This window comes from Chaetodon auriga, chromosome 10, assembly GCF_051107435.1.
Source record: "Chaetodon auriga isolate fChaAug3 chromosome 10, fChaAug3.hap1, whole genome shotgun sequence".
NCBI classification, from domain to species: domain Eukaryota; kingdom Metazoa; phylum Chordata; class Actinopteri; order Chaetodontiformes; family Chaetodontidae; genus Chaetodon; species Chaetodon auriga.
Genome location: NC_135083.1, coordinates 3474441 through 3494639, shown reverse-complemented (window position 1 = coordinate 3494639; position 20199 = coordinate 3474441). Strand labels below are relative to the sequence as shown.

The following is a 20199-nucleotide window of genomic DNA, read 5'->3' as shown; positions in this document are numbered from 1 at the left end:
AAGTGCACAAATACAGATCTGGGAGGAGTAAACACTTAGCAAACAGGTATTTTGTATTAGTGCTTTAGAGAGATCTGTTTTCGCTTTGACATTAAATTGTAATTTTCTGTTGACCAGAGTCAGAAAAGTCACATTAAATCTGCTTTCATTCAAGTTCACTTTTATCAGTGCTGAGAAGTGCGTGTGCGCGTGGGTGCGCGTGCACATGGAGCGAGCTGTCTTGAATGAATCGTGCAGTTTTGGGGTACAGCTGCTCCTTTATGCGCAAGACGCACTGATTTTCCGTCTAATCCTGCGGCTGTGTGGAAAAAGATGAGCGGTGCTGCAGCAGCTGCCTGATCTGGAGTCTGTGCCGTCAGTCTCAATGAGCACCTGTGACACTGCCAGCCCCTCCCCCGCCTCTCTCCATGGATGTAATCTCTGGCTTGACAACAGGTAGGCTACTTCTAACGTCCCAGACAGAGTAATCTGTCCAGACCTCGGCGAGCTGTAGACAGGAGAGTCAGAGCTCCGGCAGCAGAGTCTCTAGGTAAGTGTCAGCCGGTCTGCAGCTGAATGAACCTTTTCTTTATGAACTGAATTATTTGGATCTCTGTGTCTCAAACCCACTGTTGTTTAATTTGTCAAGCTGCAATTTAGGGACTTTTTTGTTTGTTTGTTTGTTTGTTTGTTTGTTTGTTTTTCAGACAACAAATGAGTGATGCCTCATTTGTATTCTGCGCGTTATTTGGGTAGTTTTCAGTGTTGCTACGTTAACATTCATCATGATGAATCTTTTGAATGCTCAGGCTTCAGGCTTGTGCGCTTCAAGCTTGATCTGAATATCTGATCGTTTGCCGCAGAGGACTCTTCCGCCGGTGCCGCAGCCAGCTCGGTCGTAGGTGGCCTCAGGGTGGCGACGGGGGGCTGCACGTCAGTCACCGTCACATCAGCTCGGGTCTTGCCGGTGTTAGTATCTTTGCATCGTCGGGTCTTTCTGCATCACGGTAACGAAACGCGTGGCTGTCAACCTGCAGCAGGACTCATCTGCAGAAAAGTGCATTGAAATGTGGGTCATGTTTTGACTGTCACATTAGTTTCGCATCGCTGTTTGTGGTTCTGGACACATTCTCCAGCATTCAGCGCGTTTTGCATGAGAGTGAGGGTCGGATACAGCTGCGCGGCTGCTGCTGGGCGCCAGCGATCTGATGCTGAGGCTCATACAATCTGACGTGCACACAGTGCCGCGGTGAAAGAAATAATGACTGCAGGCAAAGCAATGAGAACAAAAGGCGCAGGACCCTCAGAGCTCCTCAGTGTCTGAACAGACGCAGTTTGAATGAATGAGGGGGCACTAAAAATCATTTCAGAGAAGCGTTTGTCCTCAAATGTCACGTTTTAAACGTAATGACTTAATGTCGGTTTGCATGGACTGTTTTTTTTTCTCACAGATTTTTCAATGCTCACCATATAACATATGTGAAGACACTGATTCTGCATTTTAAGTTTTCTTTGTTGGAGGCTCTACCCTTTGTTCACCTGTGATAAGGTCAGGTCTCCAGATCAAAGGTTACTAATCCCTTATATAAGAGAAAAGAGGCCAGGAAGCTAAACTGGGTGACCTGCTCATTTTAAGTGTTCCTAATCCTTCTCAGTACCTTCAGTTTTAGTGGATAAGTCATTCTTCACGACTTTCTAATCCTTGTAGATTATTTCTTTTCAAGTGCACATTTTCTTACAAGTGCAGAAAGAAAGTCAAGGCAACAGATTTCTTTCACTTTTCTCGTCGTTTGTCAGATTGTTTGTCAGTCTCGTTGATACGCTGCAGGTTCATTCAGTATCATCTGGCCCAGATGCAGCATAAGCCAGCTCTGGCACTGCTTGATACCTTCCTGTGTGCTCGTTAGAGCTCGGATTAGAGCGCTAACCTTTTGTCTGCCAGACAAAGACTCATGTCTGTCTCATCTGCTCGTCTGAGCAGCAGACACATCAACCTTCATACCTGCTTTCTCATGACTATTCAATAATCCCCAAGGACTTCATGATTATGATGATGAGGGAGTCTGGACATTAGGACAGGATTACTGCATGGCGTGGGGGAACTTCGGTGTTGACATCTGTTCTTAAGTCTTTTCTTTCTCCTTAATTCTGAAAGAAATCCCTGTTGAAGTGCCTGCAGACATGGGTCGTCAAGAGGCCGACTATGTGTGGAAGAAGAACACTGAAAACATCCAGGAGGTGTTCGACATCATGGAGGAGCTGGGATCGTAAGTACATTGTACTCTATGTAAGACAGCACCCTTCATTAACATGCAAAACGCTGATCAGGAGACTCCTCAAAAACACAAAAATGGGAGAAACCTCTGGAAGATCAGCAGAGGAGGGATCTGTCTCCCAGGACGGACAAACATGCAACTCATTCATTTAAGAAATCTTTGTATTTTTTGAGCGGTTTTCGTTTCCTGTCCAGTTTTTGTTGCTGTAGATTTCTTTCCTGCTTTTCTTAGTACTCTGGGAATATTTTGCATTGCTTTGTTTTAGTGAAAGTAAATCTTTTCTCTTGACTTTCTGTGGACGTGGCGTGACCACAGACCCTCGACATGCTGTGTGAGTCGCGGGACAGATTACTGGTTTGATTGGATTGACATGAGGAGGCCTACTTTACCGAGGTGTTAGACAACAAGACGCTGTGGCTGCTGGAGGTTTAGTCCGACTGTCCTGATGCCGTCTGGCTGTGAAGCCAGCTTAGCAGCTCATTGACAAAAAGCACACAGCTCTCAATGTGCTTTTAGCTTCACAATAAAGTGAAGAAGCAAGAGAATAAATAAAAACAGGTGAATTAAAAGAAGTGGAAATGGGTGATTAAACCAATCAATCAAATAAATAACAAATGTTCATCAGATTGAACAGCTGTGCTAAGAACAACAGACTATGTGAAAGATAGAAATAGATCAAATCAGTTACGGACTGAATCGAGACAATAACAAATGAATTCATCAATAATGAAAATATTAGTTATCATTAGTTTGTCATGAGTAAGTTGCAGCATTGAAAACAAAGAAACTGCTGAAATACGAGTTGATGTGCATTTTTAAGCTGATGTCAATGTTCGCCTGCAGTAATCATGAGGAAAGTGTTATTCAGTCAACAGCCTCTGCTGCTGGCCTACTTTCTGTGAGGTCAGCATTAATAATCAGCAGGTCTTCTGAACACTCTGGAGTATTTGTGAGTGCCTGGAGAGCAGCAGATCGCTGGCCAGCAGTAAATAAAGGCAGAGACGTCAGCGTGTTGCTGGAAAACAGAGCGGATCTGTGCTGAGATCAGCGGTGATTAGACTGTGAAGGAGGCGAGGCCCCGCTGGGCCCAGGATGTGATCCAGGTTCAATTAGTTTGCAGCAAGTACTTTTATTTCCCCAAACACTTTGAACCACAAGTCTGTTTGACAATCACGTCTGAAGAAGAATTAAAGGCCAGGAAGCGAAGGGGAGACCCTGCTGCTGTCTGAGCTGCTTTCACTTCTGTTGAAGGTGTCAACAGGATGAACCCCCTGAGCTGTTTTGCCCGCTCTCAGGTAGACGCTGTCGTTTTTTAGTCCTCCTGTTTCCATCACAATAAAAAGGAAGAGAATACAGAGGGGACAGGAGATTGCATGGAAAACCAAATACAGCTTTTCCCATCGGGCCTCATCACACGCAGCGTAAACAACTTCCTAATGGTTTCCAGGCAATCAGGACGCAGTCTCCTCAGGGGGTCACATGACTCCCACAAAGGCTCAAAAAGCAAATTAATTCTTAACATTTTTGAATGTCAAACTTGCAAATTTCCACACACAAGCTAGTGCGTCAGTGGTCTCTGATTGCCCTTTGTGTTTCTTTAAAAGAAGGACGTCGTGTGGCATTTATGTCCAGGGGTTGATTGATGATTTCTCTTGAGAGCCACAACAAGCTTCAAGGAGGACGCAGGAAGAAAATGAGCTCTGGTAACCAAGAAGAAATCAGCTGAGCAATGGGATGTGAAGTGCTGCCCTGAGCCGGTGTTAGACGGTGTGTGTGTGTGTGTGTGTGTGTGTGTGTGTGTGTGTGTGAGACAGGCTTTCTCTTCCAAATGTGACACTCAAAATGTGAAATAAAGCTGCAAACAGTTGTGAGTCACACTGTGCTGCTGAAGAAACACTGTGAAAGGTGCTCAGATGCTCCAGCAGGCGTGTGTGTCCATCGTGATTAGAGCACATTCCTTCAGGGTCAATGTCATCACCTTCAAGACAGAGGGCGGGGCCGCAGCGGTCCATGTCTGCCCAAAGCCCTTGACACCTGTCTGTGACCTGGCCTGTCCTGAGCCTGTTGTCAGGATCACAGCTGCACATGCTCAGTTTCTGACCTTTGCGCCTCAAGCCCTCAGCCCGCCACCGTTTCCATTGCGTCAGGGATAAAGGGCCTAATCCACCAGGTAGAACAGCTATTCCCAGACAGGGCTGAAGATAGCAGGACCGCGGAGCAGCACAGAGCCGAGCAACAAGCCTCTGACATGCGAATGGTTAAGCCACAGAGATCTTTAGTAGATCTTAATTGAACCCCTTGATATTGCTATTTCTGCCCCGTGTTTATTTTAGTTCTGGTGCTCTCCAAGAAATTGACACTGTTTCCATCACAGGCAACTTTAAGAGCGGATTAAATGTTGCAAGCTTGGTTCAGTCCAAAGACAACAAAATCCAAAACGTCTCATAGCCGGTGTAGAAAATTTGTGTTAAAACTTGTGGTTTTACGGAGGTCGAACAGTCCCACAGTCTCATCTGTACACAGATCTTGGCTGGCAGTTTCCCTGTTTCCAGTCCTTGTGCTAAGCTAAGCTAATCGTCTACTTGCACCAGCTTCATACTGAAGCAATGTGAGAGTGGTATCAATGTTTTCAACTGTCAGCGAGAAGAGGAATAATCTTACAGCCCTGACTCCAAATTAGCCGGGATGTTGTTTAAAACATAAATAAAAACAGAACCAGTCATTTCCAAACAAACTGACAGTGACAGTTACTGACAGTAGTTTTTCATTTTTTTCATACTTTCATGTATTTGAGTCACATCAGACACATTTGACGTAGGCCAACAAAGTATTTCACTAACACGTCCTCTGTTCTAAGACGAGGGACGACTCATTTCCTCTGCCGGGGGAAAACCTGTTGTCTCTTCCTGTGAAGTTTCAAAGCGATCGCTGACTCCGTCATTAAAAGTCTCGTGTGTGTGTCTCGTGTGTGTGTGTGTGTTAATTAACAGGGGGGCGTTCTCAGAGGTGTACATGGTGAAGGAGAAGAAGACAGGAAAGCTGTTCGCCATGAAGTGCGTGAAGAAGAAGCAGAAAAGAGACCTCAATCTGGAGAACGAGATCGCCGTGTTGAGAAGGTGAATTTTGAATCAGCCTTTCGGCTTTCATCTCATGTTCTCTCAGCAGTCTGTGTGGGAAGCGATCACACTGATTAGCTTTCTCCTCCGGCTGCTGCTTATGATGAAAATATGTGAGTCCTCTTGTGGGACTCATGAAAGCACCTTGTTATTTCCACAGAATCAAACACGAGAACGTGGTGGGGATGGAGGATTTCTATGAAAGTCGGACTCATTACTATCTGATCATGGAGCTGTGAGTTTTTCAGTCTTTCTGTTATTATTTAATGAGCACGTCAGCTGATTAAAATGAGGTTTAAGTTCAAACTCTGATGGCAGTGCGATCTTCTCACCAGTGTTTCAGGCGGGGAGCTCTTTGACCGGATACTGGACCGGGGGGTGTACTCAGAGAAGGATGCCAGCACGGTGATCCAGCAGGTGCTGCAGGCCGTTAGCTACCTGCACCAGAACGGCATCGTGCATCGTGACCTCAAGGTATGGATCAGATAATATAACACAATCACACATTTACACAGGCTGAAGTGTTGACACGTCATGTCTTGTTCAATCTGCACAAGTAAAACTGGATTTAAAAACACTAATTTGTGGTTATGTACTGGATTATTTCTTGGATTAACTGACTCTCAGCTTGTGCTAAAATGAGATAACTCACAGCAAAAACATGTCAAAATGTGAAAGTTCACATCTCATTAATCACTCAATGACTTCTACAGCTCCATTAAAGAATCTGTCCCACCGCAGGCGAGGTAGCACGTCACTGAGGACGTCAGTGTGTGAACAGCTCTCCTCTCTTTGTCCCTGTGCAGCCAGAGAACATCTTGTACTACAGCCCAGATGAGACCTCCAAGATCATGATCAGTGATTTCGGCCTCTCCAAGATGGTGGACAACGACATCATGTCGACAGCTTGCGGCACCCCAGGATACGTAGGTGAGGACGCGTCTGTCTAATGAGTGGACTCCAGAGAAATATAAGACACGTGGTGGTCTAACGTTAAGAAGCAACACCGGTGTAGCTTTGACGTTTTCTCCTCGCTTTCAGCTCCTGAAGTCTTGGCACAGAAGCCCTACAGCAAGGCGGTGGACTGCTGGTCGATTGGAGTTATCACTTACATCTTGTAAGTATGAAGCTACGATATGAAGCTACGCATCAGCACACTGAGATAAAGAGAGGAAAGAGTCCTTTCAACCAAAGACTAGCTTTAGGTTTCCCCTCACTAAGTGGCAGGATGTTCAGATTAAAGGCCACTGCAGGTCATGACGCTGCTACCTGAATGCAGGGTAACGATGCGGTTATTGAGCCAGAGCACCACCTAGTGAGCATCGATGATACATACTGTTAACCAGCACATTCACCTTATTGTGGAGCCTTTCCTGAGCTCCTTTCTTCCGGCGGTGATAAATGCTTATGTTGCAGACTCTGTGGATATCCTCCCTTTTATGAAGAAAGTGAGACCAGACTCTTCTCCAAGATCATGAAGGCGCAGTACGAGTTCGACTCGCCCTTCTGGGATGACATCTCTGAGTCTGGTAATTGCACTGAGCATTAGCGCAGACATATTGTGCAGCTTGCTGCAGCCGCTTTGTTCCCACTTACAGAGCTGTGTGTGTCATCTGCCATCTGTGTGCCATCTTTCCATCTGCAGCTAAAGATTTCATCCGTAACATGATGCAGAAGAATCCCAGCATGCGCTACACCACTGAACTAGCACTCAGACATCCCTGGTGAGTGTCAGGCATCAGCCTCGTAGCACAAACACTGGTTATGACACATGAAATTAGACTCTTAAAATGTGAAATTGCCTAATCTTTTTACCCTTTAACTGATTTTGTAAAATGAGTAAATAACTCCCTGCAGCCTAGTTGTGTTTCTCGAGCTGAGTAAGGCTGTTATTGATTCATTTTCACAGAGCCTTTAGGATACGGTACCATAGTTAAAACAACGTGCAGCAATTAAAAATTCGGATCATTTCATGTCTTGAAAGTTATAATTATAAATATAAAAGATTCAAAATGTGAAATGTATGTTGGATGCTGGCGTACACAGTCTGGCCTTAGTTTTCGGTCAGAAAAACTGCAGCTAGTCCAGAGAGTTTTGCTCTTCTTCTTTATTTGCTCCACACATGAACAAGGTGCAGGATGCTTGTATTGCTTTAGGTTGTGGTTTCCTGAAGTATGGAACAAATACACAATACAGCTATTAACATGTTTGTAAGATAAACACACGAATGGTAGCACACAAAGAACGCAGTAAAACAAGAACTTTGGTCTATTAATACTTCTTAATGGCCGCACGGGGGGCGCTTCAGGCTGCGTCATTACACACAACGTAACATACATATCGTCAGATATTGCAATCATCCATGCATGAAACACTCAACCACAACAGACCCACACGGTTAAAACACACACATGGATAAAGACGGACGCATTACCGGCCCGTAGCAACATACGTCACTTAGAAAAAAGTCCGTGAGCAAGAACATGCATCAGGTATGGTGGCGCGTTACAACATATAATAACAACAAATGCAAACATACTTTGTACTCACGCACAACAGCAAATAACGACATGGATGGCTACAACCCGGTTGTTTAGCGCTGTCTCTCCTGAATAAGACGTGCGCAGCACGCTACACGTAACTTGTCGGTCGTCCTTCGGGACTACTCGGGTCTTTCCGGTGACGTTCGGTGTTGCGACGGTGACGCCCCAAACTCGGCAGAGCAGGGAAGTTTGCACACAAAACATGAGCTAGTTTTCCTTTTAAATGTGCAGCTTGAATCCCAAATAGACAAACGAACCTGCTAGAACAGGAGTGTAATTTGTGATGACGCTCAGATTTCTAACATTTTAGTGACTCTGCAAACTCACATTCATAAAAGTCACAGGTGTGTGAGTCCAGGAGAAAGAACATCTGAGGTCACACAGATGGGTTCAGCATTAAAAACACAAACGTAAGCGTCCCGGCCTGTCGTCTGTTTTCCAGGATTATCGGAAAGACGGCCCGCAGCCAGGACATCTACTATTCAGTCAGCGTTCAGATCCAGAAGAACTTCGCCAGGACCAAGTGGAAGGTCAGTCCTCACTGATTTCTTGGCTTTGATGTGGTAAGCTCATTAAGGGCCTGCAGTTTATAGTAGATTAATCGGGTTTCCACCTAAATCCTTCCTGATTAAGGACAGTTTAATAAGATATTGTTCTGTAATCAAGGCCGCTGATGGCTGATGTAGGGCTCTTACTGTCAGAGGAAACGGTGCGCTTGATTGTTCGGCAGTAAAAATGACTGTAATACATCAATCTGTCGTCTGGACAATCTTCTGCATGCTCAGACTTGGTGGTCATCATCATGGAGCAGTTCAAATGACGCTATGTGTAGCTAACATCCTGTCTTTGCTCACTTCACAGCAAGCCTTTAACGCCGCCGTGGCCATCAACCACATGAAGAAGCTGCAGCTGGCCCACTCAGAGCTGGTCCTGAGGCAGGCCAGCATCCCGGAAATCAAGGTGATCGATGTCTCCTCCCCAACGAAAAACTGCAAACATCTGGATCCAGACAGACTTGACCCCAAGGCGGCGGAGATCAACGGGAATTCAAACGGGACAAATCACATGTCCCTGCCCAGCAGCCATGTGGAGCTGAAGAGCCACTACCACCCGCTGAAGACCACTCAGAGCCAGTGCGGAGGTCACCACCCGCCCACCATAGCCGAGCAGGGCAAGCACATCTACCACTCCGAGCCGGCCAACCTCAACGGGTTTGTGCGCGCTTCATCGGACGCTGTGACTTTTCAGTTTCTGACATGGCAGCAGGACTCACCTGTGAATTTTCTCTTTTGCTTTCAGGTATGGTAAAAACCATAATGGCAAACCTGTGCAGACTGGAGTTTGCTCAGTCATGTGAAGGCTGCATGAAGTGTATGTGGAAAAAAAGCATTTTAATTGGTAGGTTCATGTCAGTCATTTGCATATCAGAATCAGATACGCTGTAGTACAAGGAATAACTGTGTCCAAACCCTTTATTAAACAAGTCAGTGTCACACAAATAACAAGGATAAATCGTTATTATGTTTAAAGATTCGATGACATAAATAGCAACACTCGAACTCACTGTGTTTAGCATTTATGAGCAGCGTATAAACATTAATAAATGGTTCATAGGAGACTTAGTTTGAAGCAGGTGCACGGCCTTGTTAATGTCTGTGAGCTCCACACTGCTAACAGCCTGACTGGGACAGAAGTAGAAACAAACCAATTTGTGCAACTCAATTCTCAGCTCAGTACAGACAAACGTGTGTGTGTGTGTGTCTCACCCTGAGTGTGTTTCTGCCCTCTGCAGGTCAGTGTTGCAGTGCTGACTCAGCATGCAGCTGTTTTGTGTCAGCAGGTCCCCCGGTACTGAGAATGAGAGGAGGTTGATCCTCTGACGGACCCAGGAGGTCCACGCAGTCAGCGGGACATTTCATTTTGGAAAGAGTGCCTACGAAGCTTCCCGGCAACCACGCAGAAGCACGCAAACACACACACAAACACACACAAACGCACAGGACTCACTGGATCTCAGAAGCACAGGGTAGACTTCAGTTAAACAGGACAGTTCAGACAGTATTCACGCGGTCGTCTCTCTCAGAGGGGGACGTGACGGCTCGCCTGCTGCTGGGCTCCACGTCAGCGTCCAGCTCGTTGCTGGTGAGGCGGTGCTGACCTCTGGGGTGGTGGGAGAGTTTAATTCAGCAGCTTAGTGTCCTGGTTTATGAGGATCTTTGTAACATGTCGCTTAAGAAAATACAAACAATGCAATAAGGGAAATTATTGTACTTGATGTGTAAAATATTATCTTTTAGTGCAATAGAATATATGGAAAAACTGCATGCGTACTGCTTCAAATGCGCCATACTTATATAATATATAATCTATTCTGGTAAAAATTGTCCCTTATTTTTATTCTTGTTATTCTATTTATTCTTTGTGTTCATCTATTCTTCTGTTTTACTTTTCTAAGTATGTGCATCCTTTTTTTAAAAAAAAGAAAGAAAAAGTAATGACATAACTATACACAAAATAAAAAGCAAACACAAACATAATAGATGGTCGAACTGACGAATCATCAACAGTCTAACACGATTTATCCAGAATTTGCCAACTCATAGCTCTCACATGCCATCAACCTGCTAGAATATAAAATCTCATTTATACTCGCTGTAATAGATGTTTGTGTGTTTACTGTCAGAGGTTCGTTCTGCTCAGTCTGCTCGTGGCTTTGTATTGATGCATTCAATAGATATCGATCTGCTCTGTGTATTATGATGTCTCATAAATAAAACCTGTACAGAATCTGCATTAGACTCGCTGCAGTCTTGTCTTTTGTCTTGGGAAAACACCTTCCCACCAACCACTGAAAACATACAAAGAATGGAGAAATTAATAGTCAGTCAGTAGCAAAACTACATCAAGTTATTACCTGTACAGCACAAGACTTTTCTAACTAAGAACAGCTGGAATCTGAGCTCAGAAGAACGTGCTGAGAATGAAATCTACATGTCCGTACAGGACAGCTCTCCTCTCCACTTGTTTTAATTTCCTCACATTTAATTTGTATTTTTTAATGTCTTTCTTTAGTTTTTGTTTGGTTTCCTCATTAAAATACATCTGTAAGCAATAAAAAAAAAAACTAATGTAACTTATTTAATTTAAAATCTAACAAAATAAATAATAAATAGGAAAAATAAGTCCTTGTGCAACTGAAAGTGAACTGAATGAAAGCAGCTTTTATCAAAACATGAGTGTGGATCAGAGGCTGGAAATCCTCACCAATGTTTTGAAATGCGTGTTGCATTAATACTCATATATTTAAGTGTCATATTCAGTTTTTGCTATGAGCACTGGCTTTGAATCACAATCACCTTTGCTAACAGGAGCCTAATTTTATATAATACATCAAAAAGTGACAGATTCTTTAAATGATCATGTGTGCCATTTCTTCTTCCTGAATCATTACACTAAAACCCCGTGTACACTTACCCTTTCCTCCCCTGAGCTCCTGTTGAACTGTAAACCCTCCTCAACCCCCCCACAGCCACAACGTGCTGGACTGGTGAAGTCCAGTGTGGAGACAGACTGTCCATTGAAGCAGAAGAAGCCAGAAATATGGGGCAAAGGTCTCCAAACAGTCTCAACCTTTTCCCAGCAGTGGCAAACATGAATGCTCAGAATCCGCACGGAGCTGCTGAAGGAGGATCGTTATTGACAGTGTAATTATGGTGATTGGAGCAGCAGCGTCTGTGGAAACTCTGCGCTCCAGAAACTGTCTTACGGGGGAAGGGTTGCTCTCAGATTTAACCACATTTCATCACTGCTGAGTGAAAGTTCAAACGTTGATCAATAAACCACCAAAACAGTAGTTGCGCCATAAGAGTTTTTTTTTTTTTTTTAGCTTTTCTTTTCTTTACTGTGTTTTCAAAGTTTGTACTTCCTAAACCACTTTGTTTTTGGGTTTTTTTTGCACATTTTGCAATTATGTGTATTTTGCAATAGAATATGTTACTAAAGTGATTTAGAAGAAGAGACGTGTGTATGTGTACAGCGTTCATCGTCATAATTGCGTCTTTTCATATCGCTCATATGTTTTTGAACCTTTGTGGGCCTTCATTCATTTTAAGGCACAGCTGGAAAAACTCTGTGATGCTGCACCTGCGCTAAACGCTAACATCAGCATGCTAATATGCTCACAGTGATAATGCTAACATATTGATATTAGCAGGTATAATGTTTCCCATGTTCACCTTGTTAGTTTACGTTGTTAGCATGCTAGCATTTGCCAATTAGCACTAAACACAAAGTGCATCTGAGGCTGATGGAGATGACCTTATTTAGTCGTAAACTAAAGTACTGCATGGCACAAGATGAAAAGTCAGTGGATCACTGATACAACGTCTGGGGACCACGAGTGTCTGTACAAACTGTTTTGGCCTGAACTAAAGTGGTAAACTGACCAACAGTAACAGACCGGCTGACACGGCCACTTCACAATGCCTGAAAATCACACTGCAGTCGAACATCTGGTGCGCAGATGTTGAACCAACGTGCAGATGTCTCGTGACGTTGGCCGGCTGTCATTTTCACTGACAGCTGATGACACATGTCTCTCTGTGACAAAGATCAGACACATTTCACAACTCCTTTGCCTGACTTCACCCCCTGCTCTCCTGCAGCGAGGGGACGAGGTCAAAGGGCAAAGCATTTCAGATGAGGACACACACACACACACACACACACACACACACACACACACACACACACACACACACACACACGTTAACCCCTGCAATCTCTCACTGCTTCATTGTCAGCTCCACGGTCAGACCGTGCATGGATTGCATGACTGGGGGGAACCTTCTCCTCCCCTGAACCTTATCTCTCGGCATTTGATAAGGAGTATTTGTTCGATACAGGGCTAAATGTAATCATACAGTTGTCAAACAATGCCTTCCAGCCAATAAGTGGGACTGGCCTTCCACAGTTTCACCTGCTGTGATTGGACACTGTTCAAGCTCTCCTGATGAGGATCAATGTTTATGGTAACAAGCCACGCAACACGAACCAACCACTCATGTTGTTCAATGTTCAGCAACATGTGTAGTATTTGCATGCTGACATGATTTATCCTCATTGTGGACTCTTGTGGACCACAGGCCTCATGTGATGTCACAGCCACAGCTTCACCTCCAGGGAATATTTCCCTCACTGCTTGTCCTGAAAGCTCATGTCCTTTCACACAAACAAGCAACTGCAGCAGCCTCATGAATATGCATGTTGTCGCCACTGTGGGAGTTGACCTGGCTCCACTTGTGTTTAAATTGCAGGATCTGCCCTCGTCTCTCTGCCTGCGAATGCCTGACTGGGCCGAACACTGAGGAAACTCAGAGTTTGAAGTGTACTTCAAAGTGAGTATTTGTCCATCAGCATTTTATCTTTATAGTAGAAAGATTGATTTCTGTGTATCCAAAGTGCTTTGTTTGAAACGCTGAATCAACTGTGTGTGATTTCTCCTCTTCTTTTCAACAGACAAATCAAACAACACAACATGGAAACCATTGGCGAGATCATCCCATTTGCTAAGGAGATGCTGAACCAGAAGCCCAACCGGGGCATGCTGAAGATCTACATGCTCGGCTCCACTCTGGCGATGCTCGGAGTGGTTGGCGGACTGGTGGAAACGGTTCTTCTGCCATTTGCGGCGCAGGAGAATGTTGAAGACACACTGGCAGAGCTGATGGTGGAGAGGAAGAAGGAGAAGAAGCAGGTGCTGACGTCGCACACCACCTTGGTTCGCCCTGAAGTTGTGGACGTGCTGGAGACGGCAGTGATCGAGGTCAAAGCCAAACATCTGGTGACAGCTGGACAGAGAAGCTCAGCCAACCGCCTACACGCTTCTTAAAGAAACTCACCCCTGCTGATGTAAATGGACAAGACACTTGCAATGTTGATGGTAGAGGTGGTAAATTAAATCACCATGTTGAACCGGCCACTGTGCTCATTCTTTTATTTCAGATTCGGTTAAAATATGAAATTTGCCCCTGTTGACTGGCATAAAAAATGAGATGTGCAGATACACTGACAACTGCAGGGAACAGTAACGTCTGGCTGCTGGGCAGCAGATTCTTGTGGATGTGGCTGTGGATGAATGTGATGGGAAAAAATGGAATGTGTGTGATTTGATTCATTTTGCACTCCAATAAAGCTATATTTCGGCTGGCAACTGAAATATAAAAATATTCCATGGTCATGGCTTTACGTTTTGTACATTTTGCAAGAAGACTGAAATAGATATATTTCTAAGACCATGATATACATTTGTGAATTAAGAGAAGAAATGAGCTACATTTAACCACAGTACATTTGATCAATATAATCTTCTGTGTGACAAATTTATGCTTAGAAAATTTACTTTTTCCTGTGTCCGTTTTTAAGGAGAGCAAAGTAATCCATCCTGTGGAGGATTTTAAAATACCCCATAATCACCATCATCTCCCATTGATCTGCAGCTCGGCGATTGAAAATGCATCAGGTGTAATTCCACATATAGACACTAGGTGGCGGCAGTCGGCATAGAGTGAAGTAACTCCTACTTCCGGCGGTTGACGGAAGCGACGACATAAATTCATACCGTGTTTACTAACGGCGGCTAAATGGTCGTCGGACAAATAAAGTTGTTGTCCCTGTAGAATTAAATCACTTTAACGCAGCGGGTACAGACAGTTACAGATGGCGGATCCTGCGGTGGCATCGGGAGGACCTCTGAACGCAGGAGGGGTAAGAGAAGCTTGTTAAACTCGCCGTTTTGAGCGGGATGTAGCCGGTTTGCGGTGTTAAGCTAACCTAGCAGTCTGTAGGAAGAGACCCGTCAGTCTTGAGTGTCTCCCAACAAGGACGAATAACTTAAAGTAACTACTGTTGACTCCAGTATAAATCTGCTGCACTTCGTTACAGACTATGAGGTTAGTTCACTGTTTGCTAATGAGCGAATATTTCCCCTCCTCGTCAAATGTTAGTATACTGTCATGTGTTAGCTGCATTTTAACGTCGTGGGCATTCCTCTGTGCAGCCTCTCTAACCACCATTAACTGCTAAGAATTGGAATAGCACACAGTGTATAGTAAAGGTGTAAATCTGGGCTACGTTCTCTCTATTTGTTATCTTAAAGCTACACCTGCTGATGTGAACATGTGCTCCTGTCAAGTGCCTGGAGATACTGTGTTAATGGTCCGCTTCGTGCTCAGTGTCATGTGTGATTTCCTGAGGTTTCAGATAACTTCACTGCTTTTACAGAATAACTGTATTTGTTATTCGATGTGTGTTTTCCAGCGGGGCAGCGGTCTGAAAGCAGCTTCCAGCCCCGCAGAGAACTACCACCTGGCCCGGCGGCGCACCCTGCAGGTTGTAGTCAGCGCCCTCCTCACTGAGTGCGGCTTCGAGAGTGCAGAGAAGGCGGCGGTGGAGACTCTGACTGAGATGATGCAGAGCTGTATGTATGAGTCCTAAAGTCGAGCCTCCATTCACTCAGGGTGTGACCATGCTCATGTTCCACTTTGTGAACCCATGATTGGATGAAGGGGATTACCACATGAGCTCACACTTCGTAACTGTTGTCGGTAAACAGTTTGTTTGCAATGATTTGTTCTGTTTTTAGTTATGTTTTATGCAGCGTCCCAACTGTTTCAGAGTCAAGGTTGATGAAAACTTGCGTGAAAACATTTGTGCAGGCTTCTTCATTTGTGAATACAGTTCGATCCTTGAGGTCATTCATCATTATGGTTGTTGTTGTCGGTGCCCTGAGCTGATTTGTTGGCTCAATATAGGTCCTGATTCTGACCTGTTATTATGTGTGAAAGTGTCAGCTGGATGTGACTGATCTACATTTGATTCAGCTTTTCGTTGCGCTCCATTCATTTGCTGTTGTGAGCAAATTTTTAAGTGTTAAGTGTTTAAGTGTGTGCTTCAGTCAGTTATGGTTCAGGTTGGAAGTGTTGACTGTGCCTTTTGTGGTTCGCTAATATTACCTAAAACTGATTCGGTATCATTTTTCTAATAATACAGTCAGGAAATCATTTTGATATACTGCAGGGTCAAAACAGTTTTATGGAGGTTTGACAAAACTTGATAAAGGAGAGTGGTTCAGGAAATCAGGACTGGCGTTACATTTATTAGTACAAAGAACAGAATCTCACACAGTGTGAGAGAGGGAGCGCTGGTACTGGACTGGAAGTCTAGTACCAGGATCCGTACTGGGAGAGAAAAAGTAGGACTGCTGCAAACCTGTTGAGTTACTGTAGAACTTGTAGCATCTGATCAGCTGCTGTATCTATATTCTTGTATCAGCACTGTGTACTTCATCTTCTTTTAATGACGCACATGGATACTACAGAATACAAATGAAATGTCATCCTTTATGACTGATCATTCATTATGTCTGAAAGCTGTAAACCACAGTGTTCTGTCCCTTTTTCAGATATAACTGAAATCGGTCGGTGTGCTAAAGCTTACTGTGAACACACAGCCAGAAGCGTCCCAACCCTGTCGGATACAGTGGTCACTCTCATTGAAATGGGTAAGTACTGGAGGACAGCAACAGATGAATTATACATCAACACAAGATGAGACAGAGGACGTTAATCCGTCTGTGTCGCTGCAGGTTTCAATGTCGACACCCTGCCTGTGTATGCCAAGAGATCGCAGAGGATGGTCATAACGGCCCGTAAGTAGTCACTCTGCCTCCACTGTGGATTATGAAGTGGATCAGTAATGGTGGTTCATGACATAGCTGTGATCTTTTATGGTTTTCAGCTCCGGTCACAAACCCCCCAGTGACTCCCAAAGCGCTGTCAGCCGGACAGAAACGCGCACATCCGCCCCACATCCCCAGCCACTTCCCAGAGTTCCCCGACCCTCACACCTACATCAAAACACCTGTGAGTCACAACTTTTCATGGTTTTTACATAGATCCTCAATCAAACCTGAAATAATTTAATTTTCCTTCAGTAATACTGTCTGAGGATAAAATATAAACCATTATGTTAATGTGATTCTCCCTGAGTGACTGTCAGGGCATCGCCCAGCCGAGTCCTTCGTTATGTGAGCATATGAAATGCAGAAAGTGTGAGGTGTGTTTTTCTTTGTGCGCTCAGACGTTCAGAGAGCCTGTGTCAGACTACCAAGTGGTGAGAGAGAAGGCAGCCAGTCAGAGGAGAGACGTGGAGCGAGCGCTCACACGCTTCATGGCCAAGACCGGAGAAACGCAGAGCCTCTTCAAAGACGACATCACCGCCTTCCCATGTGAGTGATTCCACCAAGACGGAGCTGACACGTTCAAGTTTTGTTGGGTACATGTATGCCTGCATGTCTGTTATGCTACTAAGGGCACGTTTTTTAACGCGAGTTCCAATTCTTCCAATTCTGTTGTCAGTGATCGCGGCGCGGCCAAGCAGCATCCCGTATCTCAGCGCCCTCCTGCCATCAGAGCTGGAACTGCAGAGTCTGGAGGAGACGGACTCCTCGGAGCAGGACGACCAGACAGACAGCGAGAACACGGCAGGAAACATCATCAATGTAAGTCCTCATGACTGGAACTGAGAATTGCTGCTCAAAGTGCTTCACATCAAAGAGACAAAGAACAGACTTAGAAACTTTAATGTAAAATAAGATGGAGAATAAAACCCTCTTTATAATGATGCTGAAAGTAAGATAACAGACTACACATAATGCATAACAATCAGGTCAAATACAACAATTTGAAAGAAGTTCAGCTGCACAGAAGTTTCAGGCCTTTATCAGGAAGTCATAGCGAGTTAAAGGCTAAAGTGAAGAGATCAGTTTTTAGCTTTCTTTTAGAGATAAATTACGAGGTGCTTCCCTGATATCTACAGGTAGTGTGTTCCAGAGCATTAAGGGTTTTGTATACGAGGAGGAAGACCTTAAAATCAGTGCTGAATGTTACAGGAAGTCAGTGCACTGAGTTGGGTTGTCATCATCGAATTGTCGTGCTTTAGCTGTTTCTAAGGTGGAAAAATGAAGTTTTCGTCACCTCGTTGATGTCGGACTTGAAGCTTAGATGTGAATCTAAGCTAACAGTCAGACTGTAGCCTCAGATGAAATCCAGGGACTTTATTTCCCACATTATTAAACAGCATTTCTCTTTATGTTTTGGGGGCGTTTAGTACGATTTCAGTCTCATTTAACTTCTTAAAATGGTTGCTCATCCATTGCTTTGTTGCCAAAGGACAATTAGTAATGGAAACAGAGGAGTGTGTGATCATGTTAGGCCTGACCCAGAGGTTATTTCAGGTTGGATTGGCAGAGAAAGAAAAGCCCTCACGGGTTAGCAGAAACCACTGCATCTGAAAGGCCCATCCGGTTTAATTAGTGTAATAACAAGATTTCAAGGTTGGGATTTTGAATTTAGCTACGGCAGCTGCATGATAGCGTCAGTGAGGTTCAGAGAGGGCGTCTTTGTTTCAGTTTTCAAGCAGAGGAACGCACAGATACACACACACATCCAAATGCTAACAATCCCGTGTTCTTGCGGGTAAGAACACTCCCTGAACCAGGAAAAGAGTTTGACGTAATTTCCTGAGAAATCCTCAAGCCACAGAAGATGTTCATAATAGAGCTTTTGTATACTCTACATGAAATCCTCAAATTCCTCAGTGAGTCGCGCTTCTAGAGGCCCGACACCCAGCAGGAGGTTTGATGAATCAGAGTTTAAAGAATCCAGTTTGCCTTTTCAAATGAATGTGCTTATATTATTGAGTTCATGTCAGGGTGCAGTGCAGATGTGTTCAGAGTGACTTATGTTGTAACTGAGAGAATGCTGAAGTTAAAGCAAGGAGACAGTCAGCTCAGCTCAGCATAGAGACTCCGTCCAGAGGCATTAACACAAGGCAGATACTGTTAGCATCCAGGTGTCAGGAGCCAACAAGCTGTTAGCGCTCAAACGATGATCCGTTTGCTAAACCTAACCAAATAGTTCTGGTGCCTAAATGTAACCGAGCTGAACAGCAGAAGTCAGCATTGATTCTGGGTTTCATGCAGGACTCAGACTTTGGTCTTCCGAGTGAAAGTTCTGTGTTTTGACCCTCACGACCTCCTCACTGTAGATAAATCGATACTCCCATAACATTGTTTATTCTGTACATAAACAGAAGTGTAAAAACAAGTCGTGGTTTTATAAGTTACAAGCTGTTTCTCTTTCTTGGTCAGGAGTAGTGGCTTCCATTTCTGTGCTGATGAACTCAAATACGATGTGTTAACCGATGAGCTTTAGACGTGTTGGTGGGTCGTTTCTGTCATGGCTGGCGCTGGTTGTCAGGTTGTCTGTCCATGCGTCCGTCAGTCTGTCCTAGTCTCGTGAACACGATATCTCAGAACACCTTGAGGGACTTCCTTAAAATGTGGCAAACGTTCACTTGAACTCAACAATTACACAACAAAAAAAGAAACACATTTTTGACCATAACTCACACAAATGTCTCATAGGATAAAACGACATTTTATATCCAAAAGGTCAAAGGTCAACGTCATTGTGACATCATAATATTCTGTATTCATTATATTATTCTTACTGGAAATCATTCACTAGAATCAAACATGTCAGCATCATGACAACTTCCATTTACTTTGGACAGAACCAGGCTAGCTGTTTGCCCCTGGTTCCAGTCTCTATGCTAAGCTAAGCTAATCATCTCCATACTTAACAGATAATTGAGTGACTCAATCGTCCCATCTAACTGGCAATAAAGTGCTCAACAATGATTGTTGACGTCCACCTTTTTTCTGTGTCCCTCATTCAGGATGATCCAGGAACTGACAAAGAGAACTCCATGCTTCCTCCCAGCGGCGTCGTTCCCTCCACAAAGGCCAACGAGGACAACGTGATCGACAACCCGTACCTCCGGCCGGTCAAGAAGCCCAAAGTGAGGAGGAAGAAATGAGTCGGGACCCGCCCGAGCCAACGGACTCATGTTTGCCACAGTGGTTGGTGCTTTCAGCAGTGCAGACAGTGATTCGCTCCACGGGGTCGACGGCCCGGTGTTGAGGCCCGCAGCGTGAGCCGGGACCAGCGGCGACAGCGGCCCTGGCGCTGGGACCAGGACCGCTGTTCTACACTGACTGACTTCTATTGAAGATAACTTTTTTTTCAGCAAGCACTCACTTTGTTTAAACTTTGTGTATCGTCACTTTGTAACAAACGTCATAGAATAACATACAAACCACACAGGTGTCCAGTCGTTTTGGAAATAAAGAAATGTTTCTTTTTTTATTCTGGTGAAATCCAA

General features: G+C 44.4%; 3 protein-coding genes across 3 annotated transcripts; all 3 read left to right on the top strand.

Moving 5' to 3' along the window:
* Positions 1–185: 185 nt before the first annotated feature.
* camk1gb (calcium/calmodulin-dependent protein kinase IGb) lies at positions 186–10710 on the top strand. The gene is made up of 13 exons (XM_076741436.1): positions 186–529; positions 2135–2246; positions 5246–5371; positions 5532–5606; positions 5707–5845; positions 6178–6301; positions 6413–6488; positions 6788–6900; positions 7017–7095; positions 8357–8444; positions 8776–9125; positions 9214–9312; positions 9707–10710. The coding sequence occupies exons 2-12, from the start codon at positions 2161–2163 to the stop codon at positions 9269–9271; spliced, it is 1314 nt and encodes a 437-aa protein (XP_076597551.1). The 5' UTR covers positions 186–529; positions 2135–2160; the 3' UTR covers positions 9272–9312; positions 9707–10710.
* Positions 10711–13243: 2533 nt separating this feature from the next.
* On the top strand, positions 13244–14117 carry g0s2 (G0/G1 switch 2). The gene is made up of 2 exons (XM_076741702.1): positions 13244–13310; positions 13432–14117. Exon 2 carries the CDS (start codon positions 13451–13453, stop codon positions 13802–13804), a length of 354 nt encoding a protein of 117 aa, XP_076597817.1. The 5' UTR covers positions 13244–13310; positions 13432–13450; the 3' UTR covers positions 13805–14117.
* Positions 14118–14512: 395 nt separating this feature from the next.
* Positions 14513–19854, top strand: taf8 (TAF8 RNA polymerase II, TATA box binding protein (TBP)-associated factor). Its single transcript, XM_076741092.1, has 8 exons — positions 14513–14679; positions 15232–15391; positions 16376–16474; positions 16559–16621; positions 16711–16835; positions 17053–17200; positions 17331–17473; positions 19714–19854. The coding sequence occupies exons 1-8, from the start codon at positions 14632–14634 to the stop codon at positions 19852–19854; spliced, it is 927 nt and encodes a 308-aa protein (XP_076597207.1). The 5' UTR covers positions 14513–14631.
* The last annotated feature ends 345 nt before the right edge of the window (positions 19855–20199 follow it).

Bases quoted from the DNA above. Each gene is read 5' to 3' on its own strand.
- camk1gb (XM_076741436.1), top strand. From the start codon at position 2,161: ATGGGTCGTCAAGAGGCCGACTATGTGTGGAAGAAGAACACTGAAAAC. The intron at 6,489-6,787 runs GTAAGTATGAAG...CTTATGTTGCAG, and splicing joins GGAGTTATCACTTACATCTT to ACTCTGTGGATATCCTCCCT. The intron at 7,096-8,356 runs GTGAGTGTCAGG...TCTGTTTTCCAG, and splicing joins CTAGCACTCAGACATCCCTG to GATTATCGGAAAGACGGCCC.
- g0s2 (XM_076741702.1), top strand. From the start codon at position 13,451: ATGGAAACCATTGGCGAGATCATCCCATTTGCTAAGGAGATGCTGAAC.
- taf8 (XM_076741092.1), top strand. From the start codon at position 14,632: ATGGCGGATCCTGCGGTGGCATCGGGAGGACCTCTGAACGCAGGAGGG. The intron at 15,392-16,375 runs GTATGTATGAGT...TCCCTTTTTCAG, and splicing joins GACTGAGATGATGCAGAGCT to ATATAACTGAAATCGGTCGG. The intron at 16,475-16,558 runs GTAAGTACTGGA...GTGTCGCTGCAG, and splicing joins GGTCACTCTCATTGAAATGG to GTTTCAATGTCGACACCCTG.